Source organism: Ranitomeya variabilis, chromosome 2 (genome assembly GCF_051348905.1).
Source record: "Ranitomeya variabilis isolate aRanVar5 chromosome 2, aRanVar5.hap1, whole genome shotgun sequence".
In the NCBI taxonomy this organism is placed as follows: Eukaryota; Metazoa; Chordata; class Amphibia; order Anura; family Dendrobatidae; genus Ranitomeya; species Ranitomeya variabilis.
Genome location: NC_135233.1, coordinates 59,809,350 through 59,829,199, shown reverse-complemented (window position 1 = coordinate 59,829,199; position 19,850 = coordinate 59,809,350). Strand labels below are relative to the sequence as shown.

Genomic DNA, 19,850 nt, shown 5'->3' with positions numbered 1-19,850 from the left:
GAATGTCATTGATCAGTAGTAGCCCCTCTCTATTTTTAACTTTTTTTTTCTAAGAGCAGTCACCATTGCTAATAATATATTTCTAATTTTACATAACTCCCATAACTCTTAAATATATAATATAAAAATTGCATAGTAAATTATAATATGAATTTTTTCTCCTTGGGGAAAACAATTTTCTTAATCCTTATTATCATCCCCAAAAAATGGAATATGGATACAGAATTAATAATTTCTGTAAGTATATGGAATGTGGGAAAATATAAAAAAATATTAAAATTGCATATTTTTGTTTAATATAAAGTATCTTACTGTATTTTTTGGACTATAAGACTCAATGAATTATTAAGACTTAAGATTTTTTTTAAAACATTCCAAACATTTCATACTAAGTATTACCCAAAAAAGACTCATGGCTACTTTTTCCTTCTCCTATGTGCTCATTTACCCATTAGTTTTTCACGTACAAACGTACAATTGCTATCTGTGATTTTCACGGATAGCATTTGTACCTATGATAGTCTATAGAGCTGATCACATGTCTGTGATTTTTTTGGGATAAATAGTACACCGTGGCACAACTGTGAGGGTGCATAATTAGGTTCCCAAACCAACAAAGTGATAAACAAAACTTGGCATTCAACTTAAGATAAACTTATGAAGAACTTTAATGCAGTGTACAGTACAGACGTTTTGATCACTACATGGACCTTCATCAGTGTACTAAAAACAGATGGCATAGAAAACATAGTAAATCAGAAAAAATAAATCATATAAATCATACAAATTTCATTACAACAATCATGATTAGTTCTAACTTATTATGAAACCAGAAAAAGACCTCTTATATGAAGATAAAGAAAAAAAAGTGATTTTTGCTAAATAACGGAGACATGTCCGATATGAATCCGAGTGTCATATCAAACTTGGCAATGAAAGTATGTGGGTCTGTGAAAAAGCCATCCGTGTGCTGTCCGTTTTTCACTGACTGATAGATAAAAGAATGAACTCTGAAAAGAATTTAATGAAACCCTGTGCGCAAATTTGGAAGTGGAAGGCACGATCATCTGGTAATTAAAATTTAATATTTATTGGAACATGCTTAAAATGAGTGGATCCATCCAAAATAGGTAAAAAAATTGATGCTTTCCTGGCAATTGAATACTCTTAATCGTAGTCCGTTAAGGGCATTCTATTGGCAGAAACTCGGTTGTTTTTAACCAGCGTTTAACTCATTTTAAATATATTCCAATTGATATTTAATTTTAATTACCATATTGTCATGCCTTCAACTTCCAAATTTGCGTACATGGTTTGCTGTGCTTCACCAGTGGAACGGCCACCCATCGGCTACAGGTCTCTCGGTTCCGAATATTATGCTAGTGCGGTGAGCTTCCAGTTTCTTGTCTAATATCTAATGAAACTCTGATGAACATCAGTGATGAAACTTGGTCTGTTTTTCTCATACATAAAAAAAACCCCTGATGTCTGAACGAGACCAAAGGCATAGATTTAGTTTTCGGCGCTATCCCTGTATTTAAATATCCAGAGAGTCTTGTTCACACCCCAGCACACTGAAGTGTACAGTTAAAGTCTTGGCGCTGCGCTCTGTTTTCTCTCTGTTTCTTTATGCCACACTCGCTTACGCTATGAATCACTCAACGAGTCACTTTGACAATCTCCGTGACACAAGTGCTGACTATTGCCCACTTGCATGCTCTGTCACTTTACCAACAAATTACCATTCACTAATTTATACAGTTCCCTCATGCGCATATAATCATATCTTAGATCATAACGGATGGAGCATTAATGAGAGACGCAACATATCACAAAATAATGGCTCTAATTAAGTGTAGATTTTCTCTGTGAATAGATATCCCCCTCTCCCTCCATCATGTTGGGCTGTTATTTTTTTTTAAAGTCTTATAGTCAGAAAAATACAGTAATTAATATCCTAAATGATGATTTTGTTTCCGTAACAGTTTTTTTTTTTCGCACCATAAATAGCAGGGTGGGACCATAGATTTTATGGAAATTTAAAAAACAAATTTAAAAAAATGCCCAACTTTCTAGATTTGCCTTTGCTCATGAGATTAGTTGCAACAATAATCGAATAATTATTGAAATAATATAACAATAAAGTAATGAATTAGACATTGTACAGCCTACGTGGTGCATGTTTTAACAAGGCAGTTACAGAAACCCATTCAACTCATTTTCTGTGTCAGGATCTTCTTTGCTTTGTTTCATTGCAGTAATCTGTGACCCCAAAAGCCCATCAGTATGACCGAAAAGAAGTTTTGGAGTTGATGAGGATTCCTTGAAAGCTGTAAATTCAGTAGTAGGGGATTCAAAATTAATTTCTGAATTTTTCCCAAAAAAAAGAAAACAAAAAAAAAACCAGAGTCGAGGAAGCAGACATTTTGATTCCTTAGCCATTTTTTATGTCTGTCAGATGTATTAAGCCTAAAGACCCAAAAAATGGGGGAACTAGCGACCATGTGTCTGTTTTTGTTCAGTACAGAGCTGATAAGTTATGAAATATATTTGCAGGACAAATACTATTGTGGTTGCCTCGGTGGAGGCCTACTTGTTAGTCTGCTTTTTTTCTTGTAAAATTTTTTTGCCCTTTTTTTCTATGTTACTAACATGCTTAATAACTAACATGTCACTCATGGAATGTGTCATTCTACTAACCGTTACCTGAATCAAAAAAATGTACTAACATGGTAGAGACCATCTTATTTTTTTAAGTAACAGTCGTTATTATGTTCACAGTTTTTAATTTCCTTTCTCCCCCCTTCTCCACAAAGCACTCAGGCATTGGACACGCTATGGTAAACAAACTACATTGTTCGGTAGATATCATTCTAATTGTTTCTTATTTTGGGTTTGCCGTGTGTTTTTCTTTCTTTCTTTTAACTGTAGACATCATTACTAAAGAGGAACTGCGGTTGGTACTCTTCTGCTTACTTTCAACTCCTTCTTTTCATCTGTTGTTGACCTCCTTAGTTCTACCTGTCCCTATCGAGTTATTTATTTTATTTTTTTTTAATTTCTTTATGACTTTCTTTTACTTTTTTTTTAACTCACACATAGGGGCATCATTAACTTTACTACCGTTTGCATCAAGCTGTAATTAACCAAAACAAGGCTAACCTCTGGCTGGCCCAGGTGGCTACTGGCTCGGCCACTCTCTAACCATTCATAATGCATGGCACGAAACGCTTGACTTTGTAATGTCCATACATCTTTATCCATCACAAGCAGTCTTGTTACTTATTTCCTCCCTTTTTTGTCTTTTGTTTCTGGTCCGTAGTGTGTATGGCATGTGCACACTAGAGTGCGCTACAAACATTGTTTACTTTGCGTTTACTTTTGTTTTTACTTTTACGTTTTGCATGTTTAGTTTATCGCTGCTGCTCATTTGTTATCAGTGCAAATAGTGGTGGTGCTTATTATAACCGCTCGCATCATTTATGTCTACCCCTTCCCCGAAACGCATGTTTTATCTAGTCAATGACAGACTACTAAACTTACTAATACGTACAACAGCTGAACTAACCTAGAAAGCATTTTACTAACACCATTTTTGTGTCTGCTGAATAACTGTTCAGTTGCTGTAGGGACAATACTGACACTAGATCATTAATCAGACAACAGCTGAAATACAGTAGATTAGAACCTCTTAGGGGAAGATGAAATCTAGAATCCAAGACCAAACTTTAAACAGACATGAAAATGGATTTCCAAACTAGGTTTCAAATCAGGCACATCCCAGAACTGCAGTATTTAGGTCTGAGTATAGCGTGTCCTTTCCCTGTGCTTTGTTATGTAGGTAACAATCTCAGTGGATGGGATTCTGACTACAACAGGCTACACTCAAGAAGACTACACCATGCTTGGTTCAGATGACTTTTTCTATGTTGGAGGTAGCCCCAGCACAGCTGATCTACCTGGGTCACCGGTCAGTAACAACTTCATGGGCTGTCTTAAGGAGGTAAGTGTATGTTTACGTAATGCAATGAACTTGGGTACAAGAAATTATATTGATATTTTCTACTTTGCATTGTTGTGAAGAATAATTTTTATCCAATAAGAAGAGAAAGGCAGCACTCACCATTCCTGGTGCAATCCTTTATTCCATAATTGGACCTTGGACCAGTGGAAGCGCACGCAGAGCGAAACGGCCATAGTCCATCTGTTGTTTCACCTCTTCACTCTGTTGCTATGTTTTAACCAATTGTGAAAAAAGGATTGCACCAGGAACAATGAATTCTGCTTTTCTCTTCTCATTGGACAATTTGTTGTACTGCATTTTTGGTAGCACCCGATTCCCTTTTTGTAACCCATCACTTGCCAAATTAAAATTTTTACAAGTATGGATTTTTCAGAAAAGGGCGTCCCAATATTCAATTAAAAATTACAATGACATGATTTCCTATTTTGAAAACATTCATTTTACAAACACAACACAAAAAATTGGACCTAATTATAAAAATTATAAAATCTTAGTTGCTAGAAGCTAAAGATTAGACGTCCCATAAAAAGGACATTGGTAGATAATGGGTTAACCGTTCTCCTGAGCTATCAAGCAAGGTATATCAGGACTGGTATTCCAGCTCCGAAGCCGTATCTTTCTTCCTCTCACAGAATAATTGTTGTGACATATGAATATTTTTGCCTTCAGTTATAGCCCTTTAATTATATATTCTCAATATTTTGTTCTATCTAAATTCTATCTTCTTGTTCCATGAACAAGGAAATTAATTTCTGTACGTGTAGTTCCTTGTGCTATATTATTTCTTCGGTGTTGGCCGATTAATCAGGGTTTCATTAGTGCACATTTATGACCAATCATCTACGGCTTAAATCATTTTTTTACGTCAAGCATTTATTTTTGGCAATTTTTTGCTTATTATTTTATATTACAATTTGAATAAAAAATACAGAAATCTTGGAATTTTCCCACTGGCCACTGGAGAGTTATTCTAGACTGCTACTTCCTGCACATTTAGTGCACATAAATGACCAAAGGTCTATTGTATAAATCAGGTTTTTATGTTAAATGTTTTTTTTTTATTTATTTTGGTAATGTTTTGTTTATTTTTTTATTTTACAATATGTATAGAGAAATATACAAATCTTGCAATTTTCACACTGGCCACTGAGGCTTTTCTAGACTTTTACGTCCTGTTTTTTTCAAGAAATCCACAAATACATTAGCAGCAATAGACTGACTCAGACTCTTGTCTTTTGTATGGAGGCATCTATTGAGCATGTACAAAGGTCATTATGATTTGAGGGGGAGCAGGGCAACTGTGTCATTGCCTATTGTGATTGTGGATTCTGTGTTATCAGCTGTGTATAGAGGTGTCATTTGTCATTGTAATCCATCCTGTAATGATAATGATACTTTAGAAAAGTTTTCTGTAAATAACAGGAAGAGTGAGACTTAAATAGTCCCGCTGGCTAGTGTGAAAATTGCAAGATTGCAAATTTTTCATCCGTAAAGATTGTGATATAAAAAAATACACTAAACACCAAAACCTTATTGATACAATAGGTCTTTTTCTGATGACACTGTTCCTTTAACTAATTAATGGTAATTTAAGCTGTAAAATATATTTATGAAGCTCTATCGCTGCCTCATTTGTTAATATTGTAGCTCGCCATGCTCTGATCAGCTGCTGCATATAAACAGAAACCCCATGCCTGCTTATCAGGAACTCCAAGCATATTATGATGATTTCCTGTTAAGCAAGGCCAGATGATTATGCTTTTCAGACAACTAAAATTGAAGCAAGACAGATATTTTGCATACATAAAAGGCCCAATTCAACAAAGCTTTCACTCCAGAATTCTATATAAAAAGCTTTAAAACGTGCAAAATTTTGATGCAACGTGAGGCTGTGTTAAAATTTTCCAACTTTTGGCGTTTTCAAGCCATTTACACTCAGCTCCGAAGTGAGCGGAGTTGAGGCGGGGTAGGGCTGTGGCAAACTCCATTCTCCAACTAGAGTGAGAGTATTGGCGAGGCTCGGGCCACTTTTCAGATGCTCCTGATTTATTAAGTGCCATGCTCCTCTTCATACATCTTTAGCATCTGACTCGAGCATGATTCCGCATGAAAAATGGCGGCCTTGATGGATCAGAGCCATAGTGATTTAAGTTAATGAAGGTGGGGGAGGCTATAAATCTTTGAACAGAATATTTCTTTATTCTAGACTACTTTTCACCCTACAAGCTAAGTTATTGGCTTCCTATTAAAACAGTGCAAAAATACAACAGAAATTCACATGCCAGAAATGTGTAATCTATAGAAATTCTAGGTAGTACACACAATTTATTTTGATAACTCAGGCTTTAAAGGAGGTTTTTTAAGATTGGGTTAAAATAGAGTGCATGATAAAATTCAAACTACAGTTCTTCCTAGTAATGTGTCAGGACGGACTGCAGACTGAAGACATACAGCTCCTGAGACCTTTGTCTCAACAGACAAGAGTTGTATCACATAAACCTCATCAGCAGCCCGGAGCATGGCTGTAATATGTGAAGAAGTATGTTTTAACCCACATGCCCAACAGGAATAAAAATGTTGAGGATGATGAAGCTAGAGATAACCCTGTTTGTTATATATTTGAGATATATTTCTTCATCTTCACATATGACAGCCGTGCTCCCAGCCACCAAATGAGTTATGTGTGAGACAGACCTTGTCAGTTGAGACACAGGTCTCTGGAGCTGTATGTCTTCAGTCTGCAACCCATACTAACATGTGACTAGGACAGGCTGCAGTTGGAATTACATCAGGGATGCTATTTAATCTCATTCTCAGAGAACCACTTTAAATGGGATGTGGTTATTGGGTGAGTATAGGTTTTGTTGCTATTTAATCATACTGCCTGCCTTATTTTTTATGATTTTTGAAAACCCCTTTACCTGCAGTGAATTGCAGGTGAGTTTTAGTTTCAGGATAAAGAATACGATGTGAATACTTTTCTGCCCAATGATGACAGAAGTATTCTAGGAGTGATACCTTTATTGGCTAACCAGAAAATAATATGTTTGCAAGCTTTCAGAGCACAGTGGCTCCTTCTTCAGGCAAGATTATTTTTCTGGCTAACACGGTACCACAATACAATTTGTTATTATTGTACATCGGGATAAAGAATAAAAACTTCAAATCATCAAAAGTTAAAGGAAGCAACTAATCGTCTTGGAAGTTTGATCAAAATGTAGCTGGAGGGTTGATATTCCCTTTAAATCTTACTGCATGAAATGACTCCTGCTATTGGTTTAGAAAATATTTCTTTACAAAAAAAATATTTCCATGTTAGGCTTTTTTTTTGTCTTAGTAATGTGTGATAGCATTTAGGGTGATTCAGAGCATAAAAATTTTATATTATATTCTTTAAAATTGTAGAGCACATAATATTAAAGCGGTGTCTGGTTTTAAACATTTAACATTCAAGGTATCAGAATGGTGTCTGGCAGAAAAGAAGGCTGCTCAGCCATGAAAGTATGCAGCCTGAATAGCTGAGTAACTATAAAATGGGACTGTATTATAGAACAAATATCATTTTGTATCTATAGTACAGGAGAAAATCACACATCAGTCCAGATACCATGTGGGTAACTCATTCGGAACCTGAAACAACCGGCACTCTCACCGTTACTAAAACATGAAATTCAGTATAGGCTAATAATGGATAAATTATATGGAAAAACAAACTAAAAAACATAAAATAAATCACAACACATGTAAGTATAAGATACACAGAGTGACATGCTTACACACAGCTTCTTTGCCATGGAGTGAACCCTCTAGCACAGGTTCATTCTTTCCCATAAACAATATTTGGATGAATATCCTCCAAAAGGAAAAAAAAAATAAAAAGGTGCCACCAATCTAAAAGGACTTTTACTTATGGAGTGATGCCTCTTTCCATACAGTATATCCTGAACGATAGCTTACCGGGGTTGCTGGAACAGACAAAAAGGATCCAAGGAGGCACCAATCCAAAAGGACTTTTGTAGAAAAGCAGTTCTTTATTGAAATGTCTCAATCATAATACTTTCCGAGCAGCTCCAAAACACGTTATGTTTTTAAATGTTAATAAAGAACTACTTCTCTACAAAAGTCCATTTGGATTGGTGCGCTTTGGATTCTTTTTGTCTTTTCCTTTTGGAGGCTATTCATCCAGTTTTGTATTCGGTCAGCTAGCGTGCAGGATAGACTGTATGGAGAAAGGCAGCACTCCAGAAGTAACAGTCCATGTTTTTCAATGAGTTGTTCCTTCTTAGCACAACTATACAAGATAATCCTTGTTTATCGTGCTTATTAACTTTTGAAGATTCACCTTATGAGCGTTTTTTGTGTCCTATCTTTTTTATGGCTATTTATCATAAACATTATTGTGTAGGCAATATGTAGTAATGGAGGAATTCTTCCTTACCTTTCCTCTTAGCTGGACAAATCACAAAAGTGATGCAAGATGTCCAGCTTTGATAAAAATATAGAATGTTGTGTTACTTTGTTGAGTATGTTTATGCTATATGTGTCTATGCGTGGCCATCAAGTGGTTGTGATCTTCAGTCTATCAGAAGTTTCTCTAACTTATCAAAGTAATGGAGAGGATTTGTGTAATGAGTCATTGAAATCCATAGTGGTATTCCTCTACAGCCATAAGAAGGGTGGAGCGGATCCATGGAAGTTTGGTTTCTGGTACCTGACACAAGCTTTTTTCCAAAGTTCGGTTGGGGTATCAGGACTGTACCCGAACTTGGTTCAGAACCCCATTGATAAGAATGAGGACCCAAACTTTTGACCTGGAAAATTCTCTTTTCCTCTCTCCTCCCAGACTTCCCCCGGACCTCCAAGCCTTGCATCTATCTGTCCTGTTAAGTTCGGGTTTGTTCATGTTTACCCTTAAAAATTGGCTGATAATCATCATTGACTGAATTTCTAATGAATGAGGTGCATCTTCCGCCACCAGAAATATATGCCAGCCGGGGGCTGGTGTACTTATCTGGAGTAGGTTACGGTATTTCAATGATGTTAATTATGATGAATTTGAGGGGTGTACGTGGCCTCTCCACGTCTCCCCCATGCTATGCCTATATTGGCGTAGCTGGCTGGGACTAGCATATGAAAGCCAAAAATTGCAATATTATTATGCAAATCCTGTAAACATATTGAGACTTATAAAGGTGTTTGTGCCTGTTTTCTGGTGCAAGCACCTTAGCAAATTAGCCCTCAAGTTTATATACAGGGAAGAGGGGAACATATTTCAGGAATTAAGAGGGACAGAAACAAAAATAACCAATACCGCACTCAGGAAAACAGCACCATTTACACCAGGTAAGAAAGGACATATTTATGGCAAGTGACGAGTTTTCTTTAAAGGAGTTTTTCCATCTCCAAGTTCCTATCCTAACATATAGTAGGTGTAATAATAATATTATTACCAAATACCTCCAATTAGAAATGTAGTATAGTTTTTCTAATTTGCCTTGTTGCGTACACTATGTGCAGGGCATTGCAGTAGCGTTGGTATCCATGGATATGACCACTAACAGCTAACTAACTGTCACTATATGAGTGGTTGTAATCATGGATACCTAAGCTACTGTAATGCCCGCTCATGGGGTAAGCGTCATAGCTAATCAGAAGGTTGGAGGTATTTGCTAATGTTATTATTGTTATACCTGCTATATATTGAGATAGGATCTTGGAGATGATAATACCCCTTTAAGTCAAGCGTAAATTTAGATGAAGAGTTGGTAGTTGGTTATTGATCCTTTTTAATATGTAAATGAACAAAATGACTGAGCGTAAAAACACACACAAAAAAACTTTTTTTTGCAGTGATCAATGTTGTCATTGTTATTTGCAGGATTAAAAAACCCTAGACTCCAGGAATATAATTCTTCAGTTTGTTAATCAACCGGCCAAAAACTTCTAGAATAAAATTAATGATAATAAAAAATAAAGCAGCCCAGAATTTCAGGACCCAATTAATCTAGTATATTACAAACAAATAGAAATACTGCCTCAGCTTGATCATCCTGGTATATTAACCCACAAAATTAATAGGGCCTCTACTAAAAATCTCAACAGGATAATAATGTACCTTGGCTTGATTCATCCCACTCTTCATCTTTAAAAGATGGTGGTATAAAATGGGCCATAAATTTACCTCTAATGTTAAAATGTATGCAGTAAGGATGATAAAGGAAATGGCTACAAGCTAAGGTATTTTCTAGATTTGAAATTCATAAATATATTGTACAGTAAAACTGTCCCGCAGAGGGCAAAATCTATTATACTTACACATTAATATAGAGTTAATAAAATAGTCTCACTTAATACGCATAGATTACAGATAGAAATAAAAATCTGAATGCCTAGTTCATAAACCAATTCTCAAGCATTTTTTAAATTTGCTCATCCCAGTTGGCCACAAAATTCAAGGAATTGCAGTCTAATTTATGAATTCGTCATGTCGTGTGATGTCATGATGATATTTAGAAAAGACTGTAAAATCGCAATGCAATATCAATGGGAAAGTATTGATTAATTTTGTGTCCATTTCAAAAACTCTATGTAACCCAAACTTAAAGGGAGCCTGACAGGTGATACATGCAGCCAATCCTCAGATAGCATGTATTAGACACTTGCTGTATGATCTTAGCCAGCTATGTTAAAAAATATATACTTTAAAAGCTGCTGGAGACCGATCCACACCGTAGACCGTCGGTGTGATGCTGAGTTACTTTTCACAGCCAAGCTGTGAGACTGGATAGTCAGGAGTCCAAGGTCAAAAGCCAGGAAGGTACATCATAAACAGAAGGAAGAGACAAAAGCGTGGTCAAATAAGGTTCCGAGGTCAGAATGCCAGGAGAATAGCGGATCAGAACAGAAGGGGTAAAACAGACGGATGGTCGGAATGAGGCCCAAGGTCAAGCAATGAAAGATCTACAAACAGAACGCAAGGCACAGAGAGACAAACCACAAAGTAGCTGAATCGATAGCCAAAAAAGATAAATCAAACTTCAGAAATCCAATGTATATAAAGTATCAAATTTATTAGGTAAATTAAAAATAATTAGATGGCAATGATTAAAGACCTGAGTGTCTGAAACATGTCTGCCTATCATCTCCTCAATCCAGGACTGTGACTTTCATGCTGCTGTCTTATTTTGAATTTACCTAATAAATTTGATACTTTTATATACATTGGATTTCTGAAGCTGAATTAACTTTTTTCGACTATCAATTGATCTTCCTGCTGCACTTCTGGATATTCTTTGTTCCGGACTCCACTATAGGTGAGCTGGCACAGTAGCTGAATGTACATCTGGCAGAGGTCTGGGAGTAGCAGCTCAGTTATGTAGCCTGGCAATCAAAGTACTGACTTCTTTAGCACGCCCCTGGACCATATTGAGCGGTCAGTAACTGCATCCCAGACACACTGAGGGGTGGAACCGTGACAGTCAGGTCACTGGTGGCTTCTCCCCACTAACTGCCCTGGATTGACAGGTCTTTCCATATTTGTATCTATTGGGAAAGATCTGTCACTCCTGGTGAGTAGGCAGTGAGAATTCTCCAGGGACCTACTTGCGGCTCGGTCCCCAGCAGAGCATCAGTTGGATTCTGTAAAGTTGAACCTATCTACAGCTTAAAGAGAGTTTACAGAGTAAAAAATCCAAGGTATTTAACAATATACCTTAATGTTTAATATTTAGGGGACTTCTAATTAGCAACTATCTATGGGGTGTCTGAATGCTCTTTCAATTGTAAATGTTAATGTAAAGAAGGATTGGGTTCCTAGATTTCACCATTCTTAATCCCTTAGTTCTCAGGGTCAATAAGCAGCCACCCATTGTGTCTGGCATACGATTGCTCTTGCCTCCATATTCACCAACATTCACTCAAGGTGAACGCAAATGTGTATGGAGAGTTTGTGTTTGACAGTTATCTAATATATATGGACAGATTATGAGATGTTAAAAACATACTAGATGCAATATATTATTTTGGAGATGGAAATTGATATTACAATTTATCCATAGTAAACAAAAATGGCCATGAAGTTTTTAAAACTTTTTATTTACGCTTGATGGATAGGTTTATAGAATCTAAAACAAAATAATTTGGTGTTATCAATTTCTTCTGAGAAAACAACTATAAAAAATTAGATATGAACGTATTGATTCACTGAGGATTGAGTTGAAGTAGAATTTTATGAATTTTACAGTTTCATGCGAATTTGAATACTTTGAGATTCGATTCGCATTTCACCAAAAATGCCCTGCAGCTATGACATCTACTGGATTATCCTGCCTTGTACAATGGTGGTCAGTACCTCGACCATCACAGATCAGCGGTTCCCAGTGGGGCAGAGTTGTACTGCAGTTTCATTTTCCTTCTCCAGAGTCACTGCGTAACTCTCTCTCCTGTAGACTGTAAGCTGTTATGGTCAGCGGGGTCCTCTCTATCCCTCTCTCCTCTCCCTCATGCAAATGTATTCACCGCAAATCAAATTTTGGGGGAAAATTCCATGAAGTTGTCAAATTTGAATTTCAAAAGATTTGCTCATTTCTATTAAAAAGAAATTAAACTTATATTCTGCAATTTTTGGTCTCTCTTCTTCTCCTGTAGAGTGTAAGCTCTTATGGTCAGCAGGGTTTTCTCTCTTTCTTTCACTCTTTCTCCTTTAGAGTAGAAACTTTTTTGATTAGTGAAGTCATCCCCCTTTCTCTTTATTTCTCTCTCTTGTTGTAGAGTGTAAGCTCTTATGGTCAGCGGCATCCTCTCTTTCTCTCTCCTCTCCGCTAATGTATTCGCCACAAATCTAATCTGTTGGGAATATATGGTGAAGACGGCAATTTTACATTTCAAAAGATCTGCTTATCTCTAATAAGAATCTAAAAAATGTTTTTTGTAACTTTTATTCTAAAATTTGATTAAAATCTTTTTTTCATCTTTCTTCTTTAACGCGAACCTGTCAGCAGTTTTGGCTGATATAAGATGCGGCCACTGTCTTTCAGGGCTTATGTACAGCATTCTATAATGCTGTAGATAAGCACTTGGTCTGACCTGAAAGATAAGAAAAATAAGTTTTATTATACTCACTCAGGGGCAGTCCGGTACGATGGGTGTCGCAGGTCCGGGTCCGGCGCCTCCGATCTTCTTGCAATGTCACCCTCCTGCTTCTTCATCGCTCCCCGACATCGCGCTCCTGCGCAGGCATACTTATCTGACCTGTTGAGGACAGAGTAAAGTACTGCAATGCGAAGGTGCTGGGCCTCTCTGATCTTTCCCAGTATGCCTGCGCTGGAGCGCAATGCCGGGGAGGGATGAAGCAACAGGAGGGTGGCATCGCAAGAAGATGGGAGGCGCCGGACCCGGACCTGCGATGACCATCGGACTGGACTGCACCAGACCCCCCCAGGTGAGTATAATAAAACTTATTTTTCTTATCTTTTAGGTTGGACCAGGGGCTTATCTACAGCATTATTGAATGCAGTAGATAAGCCCAGAAAGGCAGAGGCCGCATCTTATATCGGCCAAAACTGATGACAGGTTCCGTTTAAACCTTTAGCAAAAAAAATTGTCAATTTCCTGAAAATTTAACTTTTAGCCCAACATTTCAATTTGTATTTTGAGTTAAACTAAAAGAACACCACTTATTGAGAACAGCTCGGTATAATACATATTTTACAACTGATGTCTAAGATTATAAAACTATAGCATTTATTAAACAGAATAAAGTCTTTAGCAAATAAAGGTTATCTTGCATTGTATATTTTATGTTTGAATTCTTCATGGTTTTGAGTTCTGCCTGCCATTGTCATTCAGTTGAAATTTAGTTGACTTCATTATATACTTTCTTCTGCGTCTCTTTATTCTAGAAAGCAGAATGTGATGATCAGGGAAGATTGTTATTCTCTGGAAGTAAACGCAGTGAAGGTGTATGCTCCTACAACAATCCCCTCTGTGACGCACCCCAGCTTTGTTCCTGGTGGTGATTTCACAGATACGATGGACAGTGGATGCACCACCAAACCACTATGGTTGACAGTGTCCAAGACCAATTATATGGATTGGCTAATCACAAATGCTTGTCACTGAACCAATCAGAAAACAGGTTTAACAACTAATCACCAATCACTTTTCATTGCAGTCTGTTTAAACCCCCTGTCACCCATGCCAGCCATTGTAAACTTTTTAGATATTACCCTGGTGCACTGACATTCTTGGTTCTGACAGGTGGTGCAATGCAGTGACATCATTGTGCCACATGTGCCCAGAACTATCACTTTTTGTAAGCCATAGGCCTATAGCAGCCTGCGACACAGTGAGCAGTAGGGAAGTAACTCTGTGGCTCCCTGGATCACAACTGTATTGGTGTCAAAGTGAGGGCAATATAATTCTAAGGGGCAGATGCCCAGTGATACATGACACATGGCTAGAAGTTTCGGGCTTTTGTATTATGGGCATTGACATCAATGTTACGTTCTCTTTTTTTCTTTTGAAATTACATGCACTAAAGAATTTTTCATACACCCCTGTGCACACATTTCCCTGACACTCATTAGGGTTACGTTCAGATGGAGTTTTTTAAGTTGTCCAGAAATTATGAGTTATTCAAGCAGAAGCCATTTCAGGAAGCTCTTATTTTTGAGGTTAGTTTTTGGAGAAGTTTTTCTTCTCGTCTTTTCGTGAAAAGTTTACCAAACAATTTTGAAAAGGTTTTTGAGAAGTTTTGGAAGAAATTTATTTTTATGAAGTATTTTCATAGAATCATAGAATGATAGAGTTGGAAGGGACCTCCAGGATCATTGTGTAGAACCCCCTGCTCAATGCAGGATTCACTAAACCATCTCAGACAGATGTATGTCCAGCCTCTGTTTGAAAACTTCCATTGAAGGAGAGCTCATCACCTCTTGTGGCAGCCTGTTACACTCATTGATGACCCCACTGTCAAAAAGTTTTATCTAAAACTTTTTGATTGGACAGTGCCTACTATGGAGAAGCTTGCTTTAAGATTTGCTTCAAAGAAGTGATATGCCCTTGTTTTTTTTCCATGGGTGTTTTAAAAGCTATTCAAGCTAAAAAAAAACCTAAAAAAAACTCCTCATGAACAGCAAAGTGGATTTTCCATATAAATTAATTGGAAGAGTTTTTAAGAGTTCTTGAAGTAGGTTTGAAGGTAGATTTTGGAGTGGATCTGCTCCAAAAAACTACACAAAAAAGTCCATGTAAGCTAATCCGTATTATAGAAAGAATAACCTTTATTTGATGAAGCCATATATCCCTTTATTTGAGTCTACAGAGGATGTAATATCTTTTTTTCACACACTGCTACCAAATATAAATTTCAAGTATAAGCTGGAATCTCAGATAAAAGGGATAGTTGTGGCACCAGCAACAAAGCAAACGGATTATTTGCAGTAAACTAAGTGGAGTTTGTGGGTTTTGTGTACTTGGAAGCTGAGATAGAAGATAAGAATGGTATATTCATGGAAAAGATAAACTGCGCAGACGAGAACGTGCAGAAGAAGATGGCAAAAAGTGAGAATATAGAACTATTGATCAAGGCAAAGATTGTACTGACATTTTCAGCCGAAGAACCTTTAAAGAGCATGGTTGCTCTTTGCAGTTAGATAAAGGCCTGATGGATAGGCAGTCTGCAAATATTCAAGGTGCGTTTAAGGCTCCAGAAATCCATATTATCTCTTTGTCTTCTTGTCTCATGTAAATGTTCAGAAATAATTTTTTTTAGAGTTATATAACTGACCATTATAGGGCACAACTATATGTTATTTGTGGCATTTTAAAGAACTTTAGGGGTCTTTTTGTAGGTGATCCTCTGGGATCTAAAGCTCAATAAATCTGATGGAAGCAGTTTGTTGGAGTCTTGAGTTTCTATAAACAGTAGGCCTGACGACAATGGTGGAGTTGTGTGCTAGTAAACCTGTTCGTATGTCCTAAAGTTTGGGTCTAATATATTCTTTCCATGACACTAGAATAAACAAAATGTGTAGACTTCTTACAATATAATAAACCAGTAGGGGACCTACTGGGAAAAGAGTCGTAGCTAGGCTTTCCTCTACTCGGACAATAGATTTACCCAAGCACTGTTATTAAATTTTATTAATGCAAAATGGATTGCTGTTATCACCTTTAATACATGTCCCAATTCCATCCTCCCCTGCCCACCATTAATTCCTCAGCGCGTTACCAACAACATTATTGCTGTCCCTATTGTGGCTCACAATCTAAATTCCCTATCAGTATATCTTTGCAGTGTAGGTGGAAACTGGAGTACCTGGAGGAAACCCACGTAAACGCTTATTGAACATACAAACTCCTTTGAGTAGTTATCCTTGCTGGGATTTGAACCAAGGAATCCAAAGGACAATTTCATGCAGTAATTTCTTGATACTGTGATATCATTAAAATAGCTTTTGTTAGTCTTCATGAACCAAAGGTTTAGAAACAAGCTGCTACAAAATTCAGTGCCAATGCCCAACAGTGTGTATCTGTCAGCAGAATACAGGCTGCTACACACAGGACTCTAAGTATATGAAGTCATTCTACATACTCATCTGTGAAATCATGTGCACAGTTCTTTAGTCTCGTTTGCACATGGAAACGCGAGAAGTAATGCAATGAAACTGAAAGGGAGAAGATACAGATTAGATATTAGAAAAAAAAACTATTTGACAGTGAGGGTGATCAATGAGTGGAACAAGCTGCCACGAGAGGTGGTGAGTTCTTCTTCAATGGAAGTCTCCAAACAAAGGCTGGACAGAGATCTGTCTGAAATGGTTTAGTGAATCCTGCATTGAGCAGGACCAGATGACCCCTTCCAACTCTACCATTCTATAACTCTATGATTCTGAACAGAGATTGCACATGTATCATGGAACTATTGGTGCTCTGTGTTCCATTATTAGAAGTTTTTCTACTGCCCAAATGTATATTACAGAGGGGTTTTCCACTAGAAGCAATACAGGAATAACCTAGAATTTGTATAAAATTGGGGACTTACAAAGACCATCGTCCAATACTGTCAATATCAAGTAGTATGATACTGAGCCCCAGTCTCCTGTGACTTAGCACTCTAGCATCCTCGCATCTTTGTGGAAACATTGCAGACGGCAACATGTTAGGAGCAGCTGGTGGAGCTTTAAATTAGCCTCCGAGGGATTGCTGATGAGCAAATATATTATTAGGCTCCTTAGAGTAATTTGCCAGGATTCACTAAGCTGAAGTAGGGGTTATTGCACATAGAAGCGTGATGATAATTGGCATTTGAAGTTTTTATACCTGTGTAATAGCCTAGAAGTTTTATGCTTTTATTTTTCTTTATCATGCTAATTTTAGCATCTAAAGGCTATGTGATCTTTTGAAAACCGGCATATCCCAGAATAAGACAGTTTAACTTTTTTTTTCTTCATTTTTTTGGGTGGTATGTTTTCTATTTGTTGTGAAATACAGTTACCTCATGATGGTCATATAAACAAATTTGACCGACTTTTGCTGACGGGATTGGAAAAAGCTTTGCTCATAGTCGTTCACCTCGATAAAAGCCACAGTCAATAGTGATCTCGTCATCTATGGAACTTGACAAAATGACAAAACTCTCTTGGTTTGTTCATTGGTTCCTGCAATGAGATCTTGGATTAACATTGTAGCTTAGGACTCAACAATAAGCACCCAGATCTGCCATATACATGGGTGCGAAAAAGTTTTAGCCTCCTTACTGATTTCCTATTCTTTTGCTTATTTGTCATACTTACTGTAAATGTTTCAGATCACAAAGCAAATATTAAAAAAATAGACAATGATAAGACAAGTAAATACACAAAATGCAGTTTATAAATGAAGGTCTTTATTATTAAGGGAAAAAGAATATATATATTTTATATATTAAAAAAAACTTTTTTCACTAAAAAATATTTTATTGTTTAAATCTGAAAAAAATACATATACTGTACTACAACAATCAAAGTTAATGTAATATTATATTCACATAGTTTTCAAATAAAGGAATCAAATAATCAGAAAGAAATTATGGAAGATCAGCTTTTGTTTTACTATTACCTCCCATCTTCCACTCAAAACAAAGGTGGTGAATTAAAGAGCTATTTCTGTCCCAAACTGTATGAATGCTCCCAAGAAACTTTGGTTCAAATCTCTGGAAATATTCTTCAAAGGGAACCTTTAACCCCTTTCTGACCTTGGATGAGATAGTTCGTCCGAGGTCAGAAGCCCCTCTTTGATGCTGTTTTGAACAGCTGACATGTGCCCGCAATAGGCACAGGCAGAATCGCGATCTGCCCGTGCCTATTAACTAGTTAAATGCCGCTGTCAAACGCAGACAGTGGCATTTACCTATCGCTTTCGGCCGGGCGGCCGGAAATGATCGCATCGCCGACCCCCGTCACATGATCGGAGATCGGCGATGCTTCAGAATAGTAACCATAGAGGTCCTTGAGACCTCTATGGTTACTGATCCTCGGCAGCTGTGAGCGCCACCCTGTGGTCGGCGCTCACAGCACACCTGCATTTCTGCTACATAGCAGCGAACATCAGATCGCTGCTATGTAGCAGAGGTGATCGCTTTGTGCCTGCTTCTAGCCTCCTATGGAGGCTATTGAAGCATGGCAATAGTAAAAAAAATGTGAAAAAAATAAAAAAAAATAAAAGTTTAAATCACCCCCCTTTCGCCCCAATCAAAATAAATCAATAAAAAAAATCAAACCTACACATATTTGGTATCGCCACGTTCAGAATCGCCCGATCTATCAATAAAAAAAGCATTAACCTGATCGTTAAACGGCGTAGCGAGAAAAAAATTAGAAACGCCAGAATTACGTTTTGTTGGTCACCGCGACATTGCATTAAAATGCAATAACGGGTGATCAAAAGAACAGATCTGCACCGATATGGCATCATTAAAAATGCCAGCTTGGCACGCAAAAAATAAGCCCTCAAGCGACCCCAGATCATGAAAAATGGAGACGCTACGAGTATCGGAAAATGGCGCAATTTTTTTTTTTTTTTTTTTTTTTTTATCTAAGTTTGGAATTTTTTTTCACCACTTAGATAAAAAATAACCTAGTCATGTTAGGTGTCTGTGAACTCGTACTGACCTGAAGAATCCTAATGGCAGGTCAGTTTTAGCATTTAGTGAATCTAGCAAAAAAGCCAAGCAAAAAACAAGTGTGGGATTGCACTTTTTTTGCAATTTCACCGCACTTGGAATTTTCTTTCCCATTTTCTAGTACACGACATGGTAAAACCAATGATGTCGTTCAAAAGTACAACTTGTCCTGCAAAAAATAAGCCCTCACATGGCCAAATTGACAGAAAATTAAAAAAGTTACGGCTCTGGGAAGGAGGGGAGCGAAAAACAAACACGGAAAAATGGAAAATCCCAAGGTCATGAAGGGGTTAACCTTGGAAAATGCTATTTAGCTGCAGATACAGGTTACCAGCATTACAATACCTTCCTGAATGTGCAACTACAGGGAGAAAATGAACTTTTTTCCTCCCTGGAGCCGCTGGCTTTCAGTCTATAATCACTTCTTACTCCACCCCTTTGACTGAAAGCCGGTGGCTCCCGATAGGAAATAAGCTAATTTTCTCCCAGTAGCCTCACTTTTAGTAGATGAATCCCCAGCATTGAAATGCTATTTAACTGCAGATTAACCCGATATCTTCAGGGAAATAGTGTTCTCTGAGGTGTCAGGTTCTCTTTAAATATATCTGAGCTTAGAGGCACTCTGTGTCTATTTTTTTGGCATATAAGCATAGTAGGCATACG

The 19,850-nt window shown here is 37.3% G+C and overlaps 1 protein-coding gene and 1 long non-coding RNA gene across 11 annotated transcripts in view; one reads left to right on the top strand and one right to left on the bottom strand.

Annotated features, from left to right (window-relative positions):
* The window catches only part of LOC143804400 (uncharacterized), a 29,743-nt gene extending 20,187 nt beyond the window's left edge, over positions 1-9,556 (bottom strand). The window contains exon 1 of the long non-coding RNA XR_013221019.1: positions 9,482-9,556. This is a non-coding gene — a long non-coding RNA (uncharacterized LOC143804400). The remainder of the gene's footprint in view (positions 1-9,481) is intronic.
* Positions 1-19,850, top strand: part of NRXN1 (neurexin 1) — a 1,786,277-nt gene that overhangs the window by 569,665 nt on the left and 1,196,762 nt on the right. For 7 of the 10 annotated variants that reach the window (XM_077282465.1, XM_077282463.1, XM_077282468.1 and 4 more), the window contains 2 exons: positions 2,817-2,840; positions 3,842-4,003. In XM_077282465.1, coding sequence (XP_077138580.1) covers positions 2,817-2,840; positions 3,842-4,003 — 186 coding nt within the window. The remainder of the gene's footprint in view (positions 1-2,816; positions 2,841-3,841; positions 4,004-19,850) is intronic. The other 3 variants (XM_077282466.1, XM_077282464.1, XM_077282462.1) reach the window with 1 other exon arrangement.